This window comes from Daphnia carinata, chromosome 1 (genome assembly GCF_022539665.2).
Source record: "Daphnia carinata strain CSIRO-1 chromosome 1, CSIRO_AGI_Dcar_HiC_V3, whole genome shotgun sequence".
In the NCBI taxonomy this organism is placed as follows: Eukaryota; Metazoa; Arthropoda; class Branchiopoda; order Diplostraca; family Daphniidae; genus Daphnia; species Daphnia carinata.
The window spans coordinates 12,797,509-12,818,450 of NC_081331.1; the positions used below are offsets into that span (position 1 = coordinate 12,797,509).

At 38.3% G+C, this 20,942-nt stretch overlaps 3 protein-coding genes across 3 annotated transcripts; all 3 read left to right on the forward strand.

Annotated features, from left to right (window-relative positions):
* The first annotated feature begins 5,023 nt into the window (after window positions 1–5,023).
* Window positions 5,024–6,869, forward strand: LOC130691288 (uncharacterized). Its single transcript, XM_057514210.2, has 7 exons — window positions 5,024–5,235; window positions 5,325–5,434; window positions 5,559–5,652; window positions 5,719–5,818; window positions 5,883–5,979; window positions 6,056–6,186; window positions 6,251–6,869. The coding sequence occupies exons 1-7, from the start codon at window positions 5,081–5,083 to the stop codon at window positions 6,356–6,358; spliced, it is 795 nt and encodes a 264-aa protein (XP_057370193.1). The 5' UTR covers window positions 5,024–5,080; the 3' UTR covers window positions 6,359–6,869.
* A 135-nt stretch (window positions 6,870–7,004) lies between these two features.
* LOC130691251 (merlin-like) lies at window positions 7,005–10,105 on the forward strand. Its single transcript, XM_057514164.2, has 13 exons — window positions 7,005–7,281; window positions 7,345–7,474; window positions 7,541–7,746; window positions 7,803–7,927; window positions 7,987–8,089; window positions 8,150–8,359; window positions 8,430–8,536; window positions 8,602–8,731; window positions 8,786–8,917; window positions 8,988–9,239; window positions 9,301–9,617; window positions 9,675–9,834; window positions 9,894–10,105. Exons 1-13 carry the CDS (start codon window positions 7,195–7,197, stop codon window positions 9,942–9,944), a joined length of 2,010 nt encoding a protein of 669 aa, XP_057370147.1. The 5' UTR covers window positions 7,005–7,194; the 3' UTR covers window positions 9,945–10,105.
* A 1,014-nt stretch (window positions 10,106–11,119) lies between these two features.
* LOC130691289 (uncharacterized) lies at window positions 11,120–12,680 on the forward strand. The gene is made up of 8 exons (XM_057514211.2): window positions 11,120–11,265; window positions 11,394–11,497; window positions 11,595–11,691; window positions 11,782–11,956; window positions 12,020–12,125; window positions 12,224–12,309; window positions 12,379–12,458; window positions 12,527–12,680. The coding sequence occupies exons 1-8, from the start codon at window positions 11,217–11,219 to the stop codon at window positions 12,556–12,558; spliced, it is 729 nt and encodes a 242-aa protein (XP_057370194.1). The 5' UTR covers window positions 11,120–11,216; the 3' UTR covers window positions 12,559–12,680.
* The last annotated feature ends 8,262 nt before the right edge of the window (window positions 12,681–20,942 follow it).

Sequence of the window (20,942 nt, forward strand, 5' to 3'; positions counted from 1 at the left end):
CACTTGGTTTCAAGGTGTTTACCTCTATGCATCTACTGCTCCCCTGTTCGCGAGTTCCTCTCGTGTCTTTGATGAGAATCAGAGCTTCATCGAAAGCCGAGAAATGTCAAACATCCGTACAAGCACATACATAGTGATTTCCGGTTATGAAAGATATACGTACTCACCCGTCAAATTAAAACTTCCAAGATCGTTACTCGAGAACTGCTGAGGACAACATGAAGTGCTTACGTAACACGTTCGTTACCTGATAAAAGATGCTAGTACTCGTAATTAGATTCCTGTTTTCCGTCGCATTGGACACCCTTTCTAATTGTGCACAACGATAAAAGAAACTCCGTGTTGATTATTTAAGATTATATTTAGGGAAGAACATCAGGGCAAGTCGTCTGTGAAGACGGGAACGTTTTCGTTTATTTTACGCTTACTAGTCCTGGAACATGCGCAGTTTTAAACTGGATTTTTTTGCGATTCATCCGTATATCAAAATGCGAAAGCGATGGCGAAAAAGTGCCACGTCAATTGCTAAGAACAAAGTCAACGTGAAACGATTAAGTCGACTGAGACTTCCAATGAAAACCATTCGGCGATAGACTGGAAAAGGCTGTGCTGCCAGCAGGCGCGCAATATCCGAAAAGAGACTGCGTTATATTTACATTTGCGTATGTAAACGTTTATTTGCACGATACCGAGAAAAATGCGCTCATGTGACACAAGCGTTTTGCATCTGTCTCCAAGTCGTTTAGTAAACAGATCGCAAACCGACCGTCTTCAACTTGTATTCAGCGCCAAAACTGGTGATTCACGAAGATTCCACATCCAGCTGACACGACGCTGCGCTGAACGACGACACAAGTCAAGGCTCAAGCGTTTCGTTTGCGAAGTCTATTGTCCCGAACGATTGTTATGGCGGTTAATCAACACCGTTCCAGTTAGCCCTAGTCAATTAGCCGATTTAAATTTTAATTGAAATTTGTACACAGAATTTATTGTTTTTTGGTTATAGAACTTAAGGGATTAGCTGTTCAGTGCATGTAAAGCATATAAGAGGCAAGACGACTCTTTAATTAGATGGACGTGACCTGTGCCTAGCGGTTTCTGTAGCAAAAAAAACATCACAGCCGCTAAATTGTATTTATGGACCTGTAGTTCTTTGAATCGCATGGCCAATCGATTCAGCGTGAGGCATACATTGCAGGTCTCGCCTCTGCAATATTTGAGGTTCGTTGAACCACCTTGCCGAAACATGAAAGAAAACTTTTCCTTGCTCCCTCCGTAAATATTTAATAACAAAAAATATAATCATATGATTAAATTAGATAACGGGAAGCGTTGGCGTAACCACGTTACTTGCAGGTTGCTTTTATCGCTAGTCTTCTGCAGATGGTAAAAGTATTTCACGCAACTAAAAGGAATTTGATTAGATCGCCATTTGAACAAAACAACCAATTAAGCTATAGTTGCCCAACACTCATGATCAATTAGACCATGCAGTACAGTTAACTATTTTGTTTCGAAAAATGGCGATAAAAACATAAATTAGTCATAAAGGGCTTGTCCCGTATGATAAGCGTATTTGGGGCCAACATAAAACTCGTTCGCCAAACTTTAGTAAAAATTGATTTCGACTGCGTACCACCAAAAGTAAGAGATTAGTGACTTTTTGTTGATAATAAAACCCGCTGTGACATAGAACGAATGACTTTGGATCCCACTCCATAAGCTGACAAGAGTTGTTGCCATTTTTCTTTAATTGCCTACTTCCAGCAAATACATTTTTAAAAATTTAGTATGATATGAGGTGCTACTACTTCCCGTTGAGACTTTATTATTTGTGTTTACCTGGACACATACAGAAACTTGTGAACTTCAGACACTTAAATGGGGTATACATTCAAGCCTCTTTCAATCAGGTGCGACTTCGTACTCAAGGAGTCGGACGTAACTCTCGGAAGCCTCGTTGAATTGCGTTGAGACGGTCGGAACTTTCGGGAGTTCTTTCAATTTCTCGTTCGGCTATCCATAGACCCAGACCCATCTAGCGCTGGTTACACCGGTGTCGATGCTTGGAGTCGCAAAAAATTTGACCAAGTTGACAGCAAGCGCAACTGTCGCTATAGTCTGCCCAAATAACTTAATATACAGAAGATGTACTCGATCGATTAACATTTCCAACTCCGTCACCCAGAACAATGGAGTGGGATAAGTAGGAACTCATTTCGAGTAATAAAAGTCAATACAAAATGGTAGTATGTTTAAGAAAGAATTTTATTGATCGAAAGCAAGAAAATGTATGGGGAATTTTGGGCAGCAGAAAAATGTTAAAGAAAAAATGGAAAATTTAGTATAGCAAAGAACAACGAAACCTTGATTAACTCTCTCCACGTACACGCACATCCAGAACCGGTCCGACTCATTTAAGGATAAAATCCCCCGTCAACGTAGCTGATCACTGACGTGGAGGTGAAAACTACCTCCAACACTCTGCCATCACTACGAGACATTCAACTCTCGTAGTGGTCCCCTTGCGGCGAGTGCACGCAGGTAGGGAGATGGCAATATTGCTCACCATCCCGCCACTCGCGCGCAAACTTGTACCGCGAAGAAGACAATTGGAACAGAAGTGCTACATGATTGGTAGGTCCCACGCACGGCAGCAAAAACAACTCCGTTACGGGTTCGTCGGCCAGTTCCTTCAGATTGTGGGTGGAAGACAGCGTCATCAAGGTTAAATGAATACAAAAATCAAGCCGAAATACAATATGTACAAGAATTTTGGTTCGCTGTCTTTGCTATTTTTTAAAAAGGGGGAATTTAAACGATTGTTCTGAGGACACAATTAAAACCGGAATAGAATGTACAAAAATTTTGACTTACTGTTTTCTGCTACGTTTAAATCAAAGGAAAAGGGAAAGAAAACAAATGCTCAATGAAGCGGACTGTGAAAGACAGAATGAAACCGAAAAAACAAATGTACAAAAATTTTGATTTTCAGTTTTTTTTAGGGAAAAAAAAACGAAAAGAAAAAAAAACGCTCAATGAGCGGGTTGTTCTGGGGAAGTGAATTTCCATCCATTGACTGTTCGCCTACTGCGAGTGAAAACTTCAAAGGCACACTCGTGTCGGACGGGAACAGGAGAATGTTCCTCTGCGGGCTCAACAATCGGTGTAGGTAAGTCACAAATCTCGATGGAAGATGAATGTTTGGGTCTCAGGATCCGGATCGTACTATTCGTTGGTTTGGTACAAGGGACTTGGAAATTGCGTCTACTACACAAGGATCTTGTGTAGCGGCCAACAGCAGTGCACCGGCTCGGCTCAACGTCCACTTTGCCGTCCGTAGTTCACGTGCTTTAACCTATTCTACCTTGTCAGTTTGTTCTCCGGCCTGTTGCAGAGCTCTCTCTGCCCGCTCCTGCGCTCTCTTAGCCAAACGTCGTTGGTAACTTTTGTTCCACAGGGCTTTATTGGGACGTTTAACTCGAACAGGCCGAACGGGAGCGTCAGCGACCACCACATCTGCGGCAACAGCGACCACTTCCTCGACAGCTACCTCCACCAACTGTTCGCTTTCAGCGGGAGCAGCAACACTTCCGTGCTGGATGGGAACAGGAGAAGCTTCTTCACTAGCGGGCTCAGCAGCCGTGGTAGGTAAGTCGCAAACCTCGATGGAAGAAGGTTGGACCTCAGCGTTCGGAGTATCCTCTTCAACGGTGTGAACAAGAGGTTCAGAAATTGCGTCCACTGCACAAGGTTCTGGAACAGCGGCCAACGGTACCGACGCCTGGGATGGATCTTCACAAGTTACAAGTTGTTGGGCAGCTCTCTCTGCCCGCTCCTGCGCTCTCTTAGCCAAACGTCGTTGGTAACTTTTGTTCCACAGGGCTTTATTGGGACGTTTAACTCGAACAGGCCGAACGGGAGCGTCAGCGACCACCACATCTGCGGCAACAGCGACCACTTCCTCGACAGCTACCTCCACCAACTGTTCGCTTTCAGCGGGAGCAGCAACACTTCCGTGCTGGATGGGAACAGGAGAAGCTTCCTCGCTAACGGGCTCTACAGTCGGCACGGGAACGGATGCATCTTCGTCATCGGCTGGTACAGCGGCCAAAGGCAGCTTGCAGCACGATTCACCTGATGCGTTTCCACAGGTTGCTTGTTGAAGAACCAATCTTTCCGCCCTCTCCTGCGCTCTCTTTGCTAAGCGCCGTTGGTAACTCTTATTCCATAGGGCCTTGTGCGGCCTCTGGGCCTTTCGAGCTTTCGCTGCTGGAACTTCCGGGACTGCGTCGGGTTCCTCGACATCTTGCGATGGAACGATGTTATCGCCAATTGAAAGAGCTTCATCGGAATCGTCAATTGGTAGAGCGGGGGCTCTTGCCTTGACGTACGCCTTCCAACCGAGCCAACCGACCGCAGCAACTCCAGCTCCAACTGCCACTACGCCAATCACTCTTGCAGGAAACTTCACGAAAGAAGACATTTTCGAAATCAATTCAGGCGTTCTCGATCACTATTAAGGATTCGGATCACTGTTCAACGGTTTTGAATCACTATTCGATCGTATAGATTGCTATAGTGCACAAAAAGTAGATACAAATTTCATTTTTTTAACGTTGCTTTATCCTTCGGGCGTCCACTAGCCAACTCGTAAATTGAATTTCGCTCTTTGAAATGAATTTTAAATTGTTTCTTCACATCGTAAAATAGAAGGAAGTGCTGATTTACAATTCCATAATTTAATCAAACATTGTTCAATAATTTTACTGACTTTTTTCTAAATCGGTATAATTCCTTTATTTAACAGAAACCCATTTCAAAAAATACTTTCCCACCTTGTACACTAGCACATTTTTTTTCTGCGCCATGTATTTTATACTAATATTTCCAAGCTGTATTCCGCATATTTTATTTTTGAAAATGTTGATATTTCATATTTAAGTGATCGTATCCAATAGATGTGACCAAATCAATGCTTGTCGTCGTCTGCTCGACAATCTACAAAGCTTGTGTTTTGAATTTCTAAGAGCGTTACGCGAGCCCCCACGAATCTCAGATTTCTACACAGATCGGAATAATGTGTTGGTATTTACTGCTTATATTTGGGATTTGGATCTTCGTCTCCTTCTTGACATACAGATTTTTGATACAAAAGAAGAATTTATTTCTAAAAGAAGTTTTCTTTAAGAAGCCCAGCAATGTCTTGTTTGTCATTGCGCATCCGGATGACGAGTATGTTTTTTCGTAGAAATAAAATTTAAATAACTTTTTTATATACTTACATTATGCTCTTATATCTGTGTTACATACATATGCTATAGATGCATGTTCTTTGGACCATCCATCAGAGCAATGGTCCAACCAGCATTAAGTAATTCATCAACTAGAAGAAAGCAAGCAAAGGATATTTACATTCTTTGCCTAAGTGATGGTAACTACTGTACAAAGTGTAGTAACCTGACTGGTTTTATCAGCATTCTTGACAAACATCATCTAAAGAAAACTCAGTTTTCTTGTTAAAATATCCTGATGTAGCCATGTTTTTCTTTCTCAAGGCAATTCCAATGGCTTGGGCGAAGCCAGGAGAGAGGAGTTTAAAAAAAGTTGCAAAATTCTGGGACTTGCAGACTCAAATGTATTAATTCATAAGTATTACCATTGCTCCAACAAATTAACTCATTTGTATTCATAATGTTCTACAATTGCTATGAACAGTGGCCCGATGTTCTTTGAAGATAATCCTGACTCTGTTTGGGATTCCAAAGCAATAGCTGACACTCTAAATCTTTACATTAAACAACTGAACATTGACAGTGTGAGTGCATGGGAAACTTTTGTAATACTAGTTTTTGCATTTTAACACCCCATTTCTTCTCAAGATCATTACCTTTGATGAGGATGGAATAAGTGGGCATCTTAACCATAAATCAATATACCATGGAGTGCTACAACTGATGAAAAATAGCAAAAGAAGAGGTATTATTTTATACCCTGATTATGATAAGTTTTTCAGGCACTAATCGTTTTGAACCAATTTTGGTAATGCTAATAGTCGCTGTTCGTGTTTTCATTTTGGAAACGGTAAACGTCTTCCGAAAATATTTGGGGTTTATCGACTCCGTCTTTATTAAACCGAATGCGTTGATTTGCACGAGTGACTGGACTAATAGAACAAAAATTCAGGTATTCCGATTTTTTAAATAACATGAACACTAATTCAAATATGACGGTATGAATCGTTTTGTAGAATGCGATGGCAGCTCATAAAAGTCAATATGTTTGGTTTCGACGATCGTACATCATATTTTCAAGATATTTAGTTTTTAATACGTTCGTTCCTCTGGAAATTTATTAGCTTATGATATTGTTGCAAATATTTATCATTGGGCTACTGTCATTTAAAGCTTCATGTTATACCAATTTGCGGCACAGTTCGACATGGTGAAATTCGTCTACCCAGACTCTTTGTATCCGTTATTTTCATAATCTTGTACCCCTTAACAAAATTCCCCTTAACTTAATACCTAGTTATTTTCACTGAAATAATATTCATGTAACACACAATAAGAATAGCTGTGTCTAGAAATTTATGTTGAATCTCATACTCAAATAGCAGTATACAAATTATTCTTTAATGTTAACATTCATGTCTGAGTGAATTTCCTTTATCTCCTGTATGTTCGCCTAGCTTAAAAAAAGTTTTTCCTGGCAGAAAACGCTAAAAACATTGTTACTTAATTTCCAAAGCAGTGGTAAACAGTGCAATGAACATTTCCGTCTAATAGTGCGATGGCAATGTCAGACAGTCATACAATTGCTGGGTTCAACAAGTAAAGAGGGCGCCATCGAAGATTCTTTGAAAACAATTGCCAAGGAAACGAATATGGAATTTACTGCGTGATGCATGTTGAAAGAAAGAAGCAAATGGAAAATAATTATTTTGTTTCGTGCTTTAGTTTCTTTCAATCTCACTAGGGATGTTTTAGATCGAAAAAAGAAAAAACTGCGTCGTCTGCAGTCAAGCCTGTTTTGCTTCATTTTCCGTTGTTTTGTACCCATTGAAACCTGGAGGAAATTTGTCATACCATGCTTATTCAGTAAATGGAGTGAACCAAAATGAAGTTGTTTTCTGAACAAAATAATTGTTAGATTTGAAACCTTTTCAACAAGTTTAAGTCGTGGCGTGTTAAAATGAATTTTCGCCGAAAGCACAAATCTTCAAAATGTTTTCCCGTCAAAATCCTTACCCTAGACGCACAACTTGAATTCAACTTAGAGGTTTTTCAAAAATGTAATTATATATACTTCTTTTGAATCAAACTATCAAAATCATTCTTCTAGTGTAAAGCAAATGGAAGAGATTTGTTTGATCTTGTGTGCCGAACTATTGGATTGAGGGAGACCTGGTACTTTGGTTTGCAGTATGAAGACTGCAAAGGATTCCTGGCATGGTTGAAAATGGACAGAAAAGGTATGTAAAAACTACAGAACTATCAAAAGCAACTGAATAATTAATGCTTATTAATGTAATATCTAGTTCAAGACCAAGATGTGCCAAAAACAACTCCTGTGCCTTTTGTATTTTTGGCAAAGTTCTATCCAGAGAATGTTGCTGAAGAACTTGTTCAAGAAATAACACAACATTTATTTTTCCTTCAAGTAAAGCAAAGTATACTCAACATGGATATATATTGCCCACCTGAAATTTCAGTACTACTTGCTTCCTATGCCTTGCAAGCAAAGGTACATTCTTCTTTATGTATATTGCTATTATGGACTACATTTATCCCTCTCATTAGTATGGGGATTATGATGAGGCAGCTATGAAACCTGGTCTTCTTGGCACAGAGGATTTATTGCCTAAAAGAGTTCTTGATCAATATCAAATGACTGCTGAAATGTGGGAAGAAAGAATCAAAATTTGGTAATAAGTTGGGTTTTCCATTAAACTTGTTCTCTTTCTGAGCTTGATTTCAATTAAAGGTACGCAGATCACAAAGGTCTAAGTCGCGATGAGGCTGAAATGGAGTATTTGAGAATCGTTCAGGATTTAGAAATGTATGGCGTCAACTACTTCCCTATTAAAGTGAGTCTACAAAATATCTGTGATAAAAGGATAGTCTTATTCTTAATTTTTACGCAACAGAATAAAAGGGATTCCGAATTATGGCTGGGTGTAACGGCTCTTGGTCTCAATATTTACGAGCAAGATAACAAATCCGTACCGCGCATTAACTTTCCCTGGTCCGAGATACAAAACATAAGCTATGACGACAAAAAATTTGCCATCAAACCAGTTGACAAGACGGCTCCGCCTTTTATCTTTTACTCTGATAAGCACCGAGTGAATAAACTGGTAATCCCAGCTTTAAGAAAAAAAAATTTGTAGAATGGTAACAGTTTCCGATGGTTCTACTATTCACTAGATCTTAGATTTATGCATTGGAAATCATGATCTTTTCATGCGTCGGAGGAAACCGGATTCTATTGAAGTGCAACAGATGAAGGCCCAGGCTAAAGAAGAAAAACTTAGGTAAAAATTCTTTAAATTTTTACGTTATTATCAGCCCATATTTAGGGTCATCTTTTTCCTATTAGACGGCAAGGTGAAAGAAACAAACTTGCACGAGAAAAGCAGCTTCGCGAGACGGCGGAACGTGAAAAAGCAGCTTTGGAACAGCAGTTGATTCACTTTCAAGAAGAATTCCGCTTAGCCAACGAACAATTGGTATGACTACTTGATAAATATATCAAACAATTGGGTAAAAAATTCTTCTTCTAGAGACGATCCGAAGAGTCGGCTGAATTGCTTGCCGAAAAGGCCCGAGTTGCAGAAGAAGAATCGATGTTGTTAACCCAAAAAGCATCAGACGCCGAGCAAGAGTTGCAGAGGATTCGCCTTTCTGCCATGAAAGTAATTAAATTAGAATTTTTCCTCATTTGGTATGACGATTCCTTTATTCTTTTTGTATGATATTTTATAGACCGAAGAGGAGAAGCGTTTGTCTCAGCGGCAGTTGCATGAAGCGAAACAAATCGCCTCGAGACTACTAGAAAACTCAGAGCGTTGTGCAGCTGAGGCAGAACAGCTAAAGGGAGATCTTTTACAAGCCCGTTATGCTGAAACTCAAGCTAAAAAGAAGCTCTTAGAATTCTTAACTACACAAGCCAGTGTTGCAGCTCTACACGCCGCATCTAGACCCATTACACGTATCCCTACCTCCGCTTCTGTTTTGGTACTTTACAGTCACCGTTTTCCATTTTAACATAACGAATAACCCGATTTCGGATTTATAGTCTGTTCCTAACCTGTTTCCGTCATCGAGCTCATCGGTGGCTGGATCAGACCATCATTTACATCATCAGTCTGATCTACAACAACATTTGCGACGGCTAGATGATGTTTCAAATGAAGCAAGTCTGCCAGCATATGAGGCACGCCTTCCTATTCCACTGGCTAATCAGCTCACTGGCCTTACTAATCTGACGGGCTTGAGTAGCAGTGGGTACCTACCAGCAATTGCTGCTTCCGAACTGGTCAACTCTTCAGCCAATTACGACCTTATGACTCACGGAGACATGGAGCAACTTTCTCTTGAAATTGAGAAAGAGAGGTATTCGATTAATAGCTTACATTTCGAAATAGCACGTTTAACTTTGGGGTAATTCAGAGTCGAATACTTGGAGAAATCCAAGCAGCTGCAGGAGCAACTAAGAGAATTACGCACAGAAATCGAAGTCTTAAAAGTAGGCGAAAAACAAACGCTGTATGACCAGCTACATGAAGAGCAACTTCGCTCAGGGAATGACAAATACTCAACTCTCAAAAAGGTGCAAACACTGATGGAAATTTTCTTTTAATTTTTCAATAACGTATCTCATTTTTCTAGTCAAAATCTGGATCGACTGGAGCACGCGTGGCTTTTTTCGAGGAGCTATAGCTTTAGTCATATTTTAACTTCTGACAATTCTTGTACATATGTTTTAAGATTGCTTGACCATTTTCATGGATGCAACGAAGTCTTAATCTGAAATCGCATCGTTGCCCATCTCCATGAAATGTTATCATAATAGACATTAGGGAAATAGACTTTTCATTCTAGTAGATTGTGTAAAGTTGGCATAACTTGCACCGAAATCTAGGGTGGCTTCTTTCAGTTACGTAGATATCTAGCCCGCCGGTAACTTTCTGTGCTACATCAAAAGAAAAGCAAGCAGGCAATGAATAACGGAAGATAGAGGTCAGTATGCATATGGAACATTTTCAAAAAACTTTTCCTCAAACAGGTAGTCTTTAGCCTCATGCTTTGTTGCCCCCCTGAAATGTTTTTCATTGTGGCAAACAGAAAAGTAAATCATACATTTGTATTCCCGGAGCGATTTCTTTGGCGTCCAGGTGTAGCCAGTCGTAAGTATTGCATTTTTCTCTTTTGTTTTATGATTTTATCTTTTATTTTTTTGAAATTTAATTTTGTTATTTACTGGTCTTAGGTTTTATCTCATCTATTACACAAGTGTTGAAGAATGTTAGCCTTGGAAAATACGTTAAACATTCATGATAGAAGAATATAAGATAAGTCAAGGATCAATAATCTGTCGATTGACCATTCGGAATTCGTGGAAATACGTTAATTCAAGTTAAAGGAATTTAACTTCGATTTCTGAATTAAAAGGAAAAACCAGGTATCAACAATCTTCTTTTACACAGAAAGACAAATGTAAGCATGAAATAGTAACATGAATAACTGATATTTCTTTTGTAGGAAAACAGATAATACATTTTTATTTTCGTTGTTTATTAATTTATCTAACGGATAATCCTATTTTTTATTAGGTTTTCAACATGCAGTCGTGGTGCGCCCGCTACTACTTTCAGCTGGCACGTCTGCAAACATCTGATAATCAAAAAGACTGGATAGTTCCTACCTTGCTCACCTTTGTTGGCGCCTGGATTATCTCGAACACAAAAAAACAAAAAATTTCAATACGCGGTCATAAACAAAGTTTCAAATTTTGTTTGTTGTACCACGAGAACTTTTACAAAAAGTGATAAGTATGTCGATCACATACCGTGTGCCCTGTACTAACACGTCAAAGCACAATAGCTAATCATGTTCAAATATTATTCAAGAGCATATATTGATATTACCAAAGTGTTGGAACGGGGTCTATAAAAGACGAGCACTTTTCCCTGTTCGCATAACATCTCCAAAATGATGAAACTCGTGCTCACATTTACCTTGTTGGCTGCTGTCCACAGCTGTAAGTAACTATTTCTGATAGATAATAAAATAATAATAGTCTCAGTGATTTATTGGATGTAGAGTTATTTCTGCAATTGCATACCTAAAAGAATACCCTAATAAGACTACCCAAATTGTGTACTTTAGATTCGGTGGAAGTGTCTCCATTTGCTGGATTCACTGGGGATAACAACGAGCCATGCTACAGCACTCCTTCAAACGGCAAAGATGGCGGCATTTGCCTGCAAACTGTAAGATCATTAAGAAATTGTTGTTAGCGGCAGAAATCATACTTAAAAAAAACGAGGAACGCTTTTATGTTATACAATCTTTTTGTTTTCTGTACAGGATTGCTGTGCTGGAGCGACCTACATTTCCAACTTGTGTCCCGATTATCAGACTAATGTGAAATGCTGCTATTCTTACAACTCCTGCAACTCAAATAGTACGTAAACCTCTGTATAATAATTATTTTTCTGTTTTCAGTTTCGTGCACAAAACTAGAAAAGGAAGTAATTATGTAATTTTATTTTAGCCGTGGCCTGTGCCTCGCAGAGCGTAGCCTGCGAAGTTTTGGGAATGCACGAGAAGGGCCAGATTAACTTGAAGGGAGAGCACTTTGACGCTAGTGGCAATAATCCATATGATGGAGCAAGCGCCTTATCCAACATCCGCGATACTTGCTATGGCAAACACGCCAAGCTATCCAGGTGCGTTTTACAATAATTAACTTTAATAGAAACAATAACCGCAGTTTCGTTTGCTTTTCATAGCTACGGAAATGCTCCAGGAGGTACTGTTTGTCTGACAACGAAAATGGTGACCAGCCTTCGTGATTATGCCCGTAACTACTACAACTCAAATGGAAGAGCTATTGAGGTACGTCATAGCCTTGTATCCTGATAGGAGGAGCATGTAGACGCCCTGTACATCCAGTATACGCATATTTGGATATTGTGTTGTATATTTTAATATAGGTAAATGCTTTGGCTGGATCTAGCCATTCTGTCAACTCTTGGCATTACGAAGGAAACACGTTTGATGTTGGATGCACTTACCCAACGTAGGTGTTATTAAATTATGGTTTTGAGCAAAAATATTTATCTCAAATACGTTCCTGAACAACTGATAGAAACCATTGCTCCGCTCTGACTACATGGTGTCGGAACCAAAACCCCGTCGAAATATGCTATCCTGGAAGCTCATGCGGAGGTTAGTAGAAAAGTTAAACTGGTCTTTGATACCTCTACTAAATTGTTTCGTGGGTTTTTTTTCTCCAGGTCACGAAACTTGGGTCCACTGCGCCCATTAGTTGAAATCACATCGGCATCGGTTTGCCCAGAAGAACATCAGCCAGTCTATTGCTATAGTAGAGTTATGTTTATCCATTCCGCAAACTGTACTTATCGACCGAAATATAATTATCCAAATCTAGTAGTATCCAAATCTAACTAAAAAAAAAAGAGTGGGCTCTTGCAACACTTTTTTCAATTTTCAATTCAAATAACTCGAAAACTATAGGTCCCACATCAAAACAAAGTAATTTTTCGTAATTCTCGTTCGATTTAGAATCGGAATCATGCATTTTTAACCACATCTAGATTTTTGTCAAAAATGAAAAAGTGGAAAGGCTATAAGCCTATGGCATATGGCAATCCGTTTTACACAAAAAAAAAAAAAAATCACACTTTTTTCTCTTTTTTCTACCCGTAGCCATCTACCAGTCGGTTTCGTTATTACAGGCATGTAAGCAATTTGAGTTAATTGTATCCCATTAGCAGTTAATTGAGTAGCGTGGCTGGAGAAAACGCGTGGCTGGAGAAAAACTCGTGGCTGGAGGAACAATTGAAAAATGGATAAGATAATACAACAAAAGGATGGTAAGTATAAAGATTATTATATTGGTTTTCAATTATTAATTATTGTTTATTAGATCAAATTATGAAGCTGCAGGCCCAATTATTGGAACAACACAAAATATTAGATAACAGCAATGCTAAGGATGGTAAGGCCTAATACGTAATGATTCTATTTATTTGCTTTTATTCATTTGTGTTTTGTAGCTCAAATTTTGAGTCTACAAGCTCAGCTAGGGGAAAAGAACAAATTGGAATGGAACAGTTTCCAAACAGTGAAGGAGGTTTTTCCAAACTCATCCCTAACTGAACATGAGGATGAATTGGCATTAGGTGAACACAGTCAGGTACCTAAACTTTTCAAATAAGAATTCAAAGTAAGTATAGAATTTTAACAAACAATTATTTATTGTTTAGTTATTCAGTCTACCACCTGACAGTGTGTTAAAGTTAAATTCTGTTAGTGCTGCACTAAAAGAATTGTTAGTAATAAGTCCATGCAGCGAAGGAAGTGAACAATTGTGGGACCGTATATGGGCTGAAAATGAGTGTGGTACGGAAACCCAGAAATAGCACGAGTTCAACATACAACATGAATTAGGTACTTTCCGGTTTTTTGTCTATCGAAAAAGTATTTTTAATGCTATTATTTTGCATTCACAGAATTTTAGTGGGGGATCAAGTCAAGTCTGGAAGTGTTACAGGATGGAAGAGTGAGCCTACAGTTGAAAAACACTGAAAGTGCATTACCATTAAGGTATGAGGTAAAGTAATAGAGTATGCAAATTGTCTAATGAGAAGTACCATCTTGTGTGAATGAATCCTGTGTAACAACAATCCTTTATAGTTCTGTCATAGCTAGAAGCCTCAAATAATTCTGCTTCTCTTGCTAAAGAACAACTTGTCCTTTACGTTCAGAGTGTTGGTGAAGCTGGATACTTAAATGGCCCTAAAGATGTTTCGTTTCGTTGGCGTTGCAGCGATGAACATCATACATGGACTTTTTAGGTATGAAAGGAATTTTCTTGAAAATTTTTTGAATTTATGACAAAGCATTTCTTCTGCTTTTTGCCAACCATGTCTAATCTAAAAAAAAAATTTATCCAATAGGAAAGGATTTTCAGCATACTGGGAACACAACTATCAACAATGCAACATTCTAGGGGTGCTATTTTATCATTCAAGAGCCTTATACAATGATTTTCATCTGCAATTTGTATGGCCTTTCCCAAGCTTCTGCCAGAAGTTGAATCTATAAGTCATGTAAGTCACATGAGCAACAATTGAGATGTTTAATGGTGTTGTTTTTCTTTTCTCAGCATAGGTTAATAGTAACATTGGATCTGAAAAGATTCTTGGTTGGGGCAAGACACTGAATAAATTGTATTGATTCGATGGATGACATGACATTTCTATACTTAATTCGGATTCCCCAGACGGTATTTGATATTAAAAAAATTGAAGTGCATATCTGGGCTCCCTTCCTTTTCGTAGCCCCGTTTCCCCTTGACTCGTAATAAGCCCGTAGGGGGTCATGCCCCTACTGTACGGTATATATAAAAACAACATATACCGAGGTTTGGAGGGCTCTGGCCGGAAAGGGGACGTGGATGTCCGCTTAGTCCGATGATGTGTTCACGGAGGGCTCTGTGGCTGCCCACAAATCCGAACTAAAGGTTAATCGCTCCTGTAAAAATGTTCCAAATCTTCAGCTCTTCTTCCGGCTTCTCTTAGCCAATCACCGGGTAATCTCCCCGGTGGGTCAACAAGGCAGTGTCTCCCCCTGCCTGGGTTGACGGCAACTTTTGAAAGGGTTATTGTGCCCTTTTAAAGTTGCAAAAATAATTGTATGTGCAGAGAATTGTCAATAAAATTTTTTTTATAAAATATTTTTTGCAAAATTTGTTTCTTTCATTGTCTGTGTTAGCTGTGTTCACACATTACATTTATCAAGTTTTTTTTTGCTTTGCTTTAATTGTTTTTGTCACCTTTGACGGTAAGCATTGTTTCCATTGGTTTATCATTTATTCTGTAAGTATTCAATTATTATTTATTACACTCTTGAATTCTTCAACTTAGATTCAAGGAACAACCTGTAATATCTGGATATTTTTTGAAGTAGTTTTGTATTTTGTTTTACTCGTATGGGAACCGATCCCCATACATTCAGCGTGCAACGCCGATGCTCTAACATTGAGCCACGAGATATATCTAAATATTTTATTATCGCATATCATATGTTACCGTCTAGGATGTTATGCAGTCTTTCACAACTATATGTTTATCTTTCTATTGCTTCCATAAGGTTCATAGCTGTGTGGTAGGACTTTTAACTGCGATAACTGATACCCTGGGTTCAAACCTCAGTAGATGTGTAAAAATGAAGTAGAATAAATGTAGAAGAGTATATTGCAGAATTGCATTTCAGTTTTATTCTAAGTGTAAATGCAAGTCCACAAGTGACTAGAAAAAAGCCAACTTGATATTATATGACTCATGGCTCATTGGTAGAGCATCGGCGCGGTATGCCGAACACCCAGGGTTCGATCCCTGGGTAATAATTGAATGCTAACAGATAAACGATAAACCAATGGAAACAATGCTTACCGTCAAAGGTGACAAAAACAATTAAAGCAAAGCAAAAAAAAAACTTGATAAATGTAATGTGTGAACACAGCTAACACAGACAATGAAAGAAACAAATTTTGCAAAAAATATTTTATAAAAAAAATTTTATTGACAATTCTCTGCACATACAATTATTTTTGCAACTTTAAAAAGGCACAATAACCCTTTCAAAAGTTGCCGTCAACCCAGGCAGGGGGAGACACTGCCTTGTTGACCCACCGGGGAGATTACCCGGTGATTGGCTAAGAGAAGCCGGAAGAAGAGCTGAAGATTTGGAACATTTTTACAGGAGCGATTAACCTTTAGTTCGGATTTGTGGGTAGCCACAGAGCCCTCCGTGAACACATCATCGGACTAAGCGGACATCCACGTCCCCTTTCCGGCCAGAGCCCTCCAAACCTCGGTATATGTTGTTTTTATATATACCGTACAGTAGGGGCATGACCCCCTACGGGCTTATTACGAGTCAAGGGGAAACGGGGCTACGGAAAGGAAGGGAGCCCAGATATGCACTTCAATTTTTTAAATATCAAATACCGTCTGGGGAATCCGAATTAAGTATAGAAATGTCATGTCATCCATCGAATCAATACAATTTATTCAGTGTCTTGCCCCAACCAAGAATCTTTTCAGATCCAATGTTACTATTAACCTATGCTGAGAAAAGAAAAACAACACCATTAAGCATCTCAATTGTTGCTCATGTGACTTACATGACTTATAGATTCAACTTCTGGCAGAAGCTTGGGAAAGGCCATACAAATTGCAGATGAAAATCATTGTATAAGGCTCTTGAATGATAAAATAGCACCCCTAGAATGTTGCATTGTTGATAGTTGTGTTCCCAGTACATGAAAATCCTTTCCTATATGATAAAATTTTTTTTGGTAGATTAGACATGGTTGGCAAAAAGGAGGAGAAATGCTTTGTCATAAATTCAAAATTATTTGAAGAAAAATCCTTTCATACCTAAAAAGTCCATGTATGATGTTCATCGCTGCAATGCCAACGAAATGAAACATCTTTAGGGCCATTTAAGTACCCAGCTTCACCAACACTCTGAACGTAAAAGACAAGTTGTTCTTTAGCCAGAGAAGCAGAATTATTGGAGGCTTCTAGCTGTGACAGAACTATAAAGGATTGCTGTTACACAGGATTCATTCACACAAGATGGTACTTCTCATTAGAGAATTTGCATACTCTATTACTTTACCTCATACCTTAATGGTAATGCACTTTCAGTGTTTTTCAACTGTAGGCTCACTCTTCCATCCTGTAACACTTCCAGACTTGACTTGATCCCCCATTAAAATTCTGTGAATGCAAAATAATAGCATTAAAAATACTTTTTCGATTGACAAAAAACCGAAAAGTACCTAATTCATGTTTTATGTTGAACTCATGCTATTTCTGGGTTTCCGTACCACACCCATTTTCGGCCCAAATACAGTCTCACAATTGTTCAATTCCTTTGCTGCATGGACTTATTACTAATAAGTCTGTTAGTGCAGTACTAACAGAATTTAAATTTAACACACTGTCAGGTGGTAGACTGAATAACTAAACAATAAATAATTGTTTGTTAAAATTCTATACTTATTTTGAATTCTTATTTGAAAAGTTTAGGTACCTGACTGTGTTCGCCTAATGCCAATTCATCCTCACGTTCAGTTAAGGATGAGTTTTGAAAAACCTCCTTCACTGTTTGGAAACTGTTCCATTCCAATTTGTTCTTTTCCCCTAGCTGAGCTTGTAGACTCAAAATTTGAGCTACAAAACACGAATGAATAAAAGCAAATAAATAGAATCATTACGTATTAGGCCTACCATCCTTAGCTTTGTTGTTATCTAATATTTTGTGTTGTTCCAATAACTGGGCCTGCAGCTTCATAATTTGATCTAATAAACAATAATTAATAATTGAAAACCAATATAATAATGTTTATACTTACCATTTTTTTGTTTTATTATCTTATCCATTTTTCAGTTGTTCCTCCAGCCACGCTACTCAATTAACTGCTAATGGAATACAATTAACTGAAATTGCTTACATGCCTGTAATAACGAAACCGACTGATAGATGGCTACGGGTAGAAAAAAGAGAAAAAAGTACGATTTTTTTTTTCCCGCCATTTTTTTTTTTTTTTATGTAAAACGGATTGCCATAGATTGCCATAAAAATCTAATTCGTTTTATCGTCAAATCACCACTTATTGTAATATTCAGAATAATTGTCAGTGGCACTCCAGCGCATTTTTTAAACGTTATTTCAAAAAGCTCAGAAAAACAAAAACCATATTCGTCGTTAAATTTAGAATGTAAATCGTGTATTTATATATGGCAATCCGTTTTACCCAAAATAAAAATATAAAATATGGGCCTTTTTTTCTGTTTTACTGCTATCACCATCTAACGGTCACGTTTCTAGTTAATTCTCTACATACACTGACCGAAAAAAATTTTAAGCCCGACTAAATAAACCCGACTAAATAAGCCCGACTTTCTGTTTTTTACGGTTAATTAAAAAATTAGAAGCCTGATATAAAAATAAACCCCATTTTCGTGATCAGCGATCAATTTCGAATCGGAATAAAGTATTTTTTAATGAAATCTAGGATTTGAAGAAAATTGGAAAAGTAAGAAGGCTATATAGCCTTCTCACTTTTCCATTGTTGGCAAAATTTTAGATTTCGCTTTAAATACATGGTTTCGATGCAGAATTGAACAAGCATCACGAATATGAGAGTTGTTTTCTCGTGGGACTCATAGTTTTTGAATAAAACGTAAAAAACGGTGAAGTTGGGTCTAAAAAAATAAGCCCGACTTTATCTTTAAATGACGATTATTTCAAAAACGGCTTACATGACAAAAAAAACAAATGGCTTTTTCCGAATCAGCGTTAAAATTGGGTTATACGGTGGGATTTTCTTCGCATTCCGAGAGATTTCGATTTTTTCCGATTTTGACAAAAGTGGGAAGGCTAAGGCGTGGTTAGGGTGGGAAGGCTATATGGAACATTTTTACAGGAGCGATTAGCCTTTAGTTCGGATTTGTGGGTAGCGACACAGCCCTCCGTGAGCACATCATCGGACCACGAGGACCCCCACGTCCCCTTTCCGGCCAGAGCCCTCCAAACGTCGGTATATGTTTTTTTAAAATATACCGTACAGTAGGGGCATGACCCCCTACGGGCTTATTATGAGTCAAGGGGAAACGGGGCTACGGAAAGGAAGGGAGCCCAGATATGCACTTCAATTTTTAAATAATTAATACCATAATACGCGGGAATACACAGGCGACTGATGGAGAGAAATTCAATTCCGTACTTCAAATTATTATAACTTTTCGTCATCACATCCCAACCAGAAACCTTCGCAGGTTCACTATTGCTATTAATCTAAATTAAGAAAATAAAACATAGATAAGCATAAAACATTCTTATTGATATAGCTTACATGGTACATAAATTCATCATCTGCCATATTCCTGTAGATTCCTTGCAGCAGCTTCTAAAAGGCCATGCAGTTGCAAATGATCACCATGGCCAAAACTTGAATACGAAAGTTTGGAAGAATTCTTCGTGTTGGCCACAGAGATCTTCCATGGGCTTTCCGATTGGACGTTCCATGCACCATAAAAAAACAGAAAGGTTATAAAGTTGGTTGTTTTGATCACTAAACGTTAAGGTAAACAATGTACCTGGTCTCAGCAGTCTTGACAACAATTTCCATTATAACCTCATATCACCTCACTTTATGGAAAAAGAATTTGGTAGGCATCAGTTCAGAATAAAAATTGTTGCATTCAAATCTTTTGACAGGTGGGATTTAGGAATGTCGCCTTAGGGAGTGTAAACCACGATATTCAAAACCATTAAATGCTGTTAGCCATTGAAAGATTGCTGGCTGACATAGGCATTCATTTGGGACATGACTAATGAGGTGCTTCATGGATAAAGCTCTATTTTTTTTAGTCATCTCCATGATGACATGAATTTCAGCATGTTCTACACATGTATCAGCTTTTAGCAATATATCAATTTAAACAATTAAAATAGTACCACCTTTTAATGTTTTTGACTCCATGATTCGTATTTGTTGCAATTGGGAAGGCAAGGCAACTGATCTATGGTGATTTATTCAACACACTTGCCGTAACCATTGTCCCAATGTATCAGCTTTTCTGTCAACAGTAGTTTGCTAATACGACATTGACGATTAAAATTAGAGAACTAAACAAATTCAGACGAAAAGCATTACCAGGGGGTAACATCTTGCATGTTGCCGAAGAATCCTAGGCTTATCATGTACATGGCAGAAGATCCACATTGCCTGGATGGCGCAATCCTTTGCGTAATCACACAAATAATAAGTAAAACATATTGAATTGAAACCAAAATTAGCTGAAGTTTTACCAAACAGCCAGCTAGCACCTCTGAATTCCAAAACTACGCCTACACATTTGTATAAAGCTTTTCCAGCATGTCTCACCTTTGGCATTTGTTTGCTTTTTGCTGGCATTTGTTTCGGTTGCTGTCACCATCTACCGACCGGTAGATGGCGATAGCAGTGAAACAGAAAAAAAGGCCGATATTTTTTTTTGGGGGGGGGTAAAACGGATTGCCATATTTTTTCAAATATTCGGTGTATTTAAAAAACGATTGACTTAATGAAAAAAATAGCAATTTTCCCGGAATCAGCATTAAATTTTGAATACATCCTGTGATATTCAACCAATTCTGATGGGTGTCAGTTTTTGCGGAAAAAGTTTTTAAGTCCGACTGATAAATAAGCCCGACTTTCTGCTGCATCGCACTAGCGCTGTAGCGTACTGGCGCGCTAGCATTGCGTCAAATATTCGGGTTTCAAAAATAAGCCCGACAAAATAAGCCAGACAAAATAAGCCCAACTTTTTCGTTAAAACAAATATTTTTTCTAAAAGCCTAGATATAATAATTTAAATACATGGTTAACATTCCAAATTGAACGGAAGGAAATGATGTGCACGTTACCATGAAGGAAAAAACGTGACGATACATGAACGAAACCCGTTGCCATATCTAAACGTAATCCCTATCTGTAAATTGAAAATATTCATTTTTCTTAGAAGTCGCACTGCGAATTTCCAGATCTTGTAAAAAAAAAAATTAGTTTCCAGTGCTTTATGACCATAGCTCAGACGAGTACTTTTGAAAACAACGTTTTCAGCATCT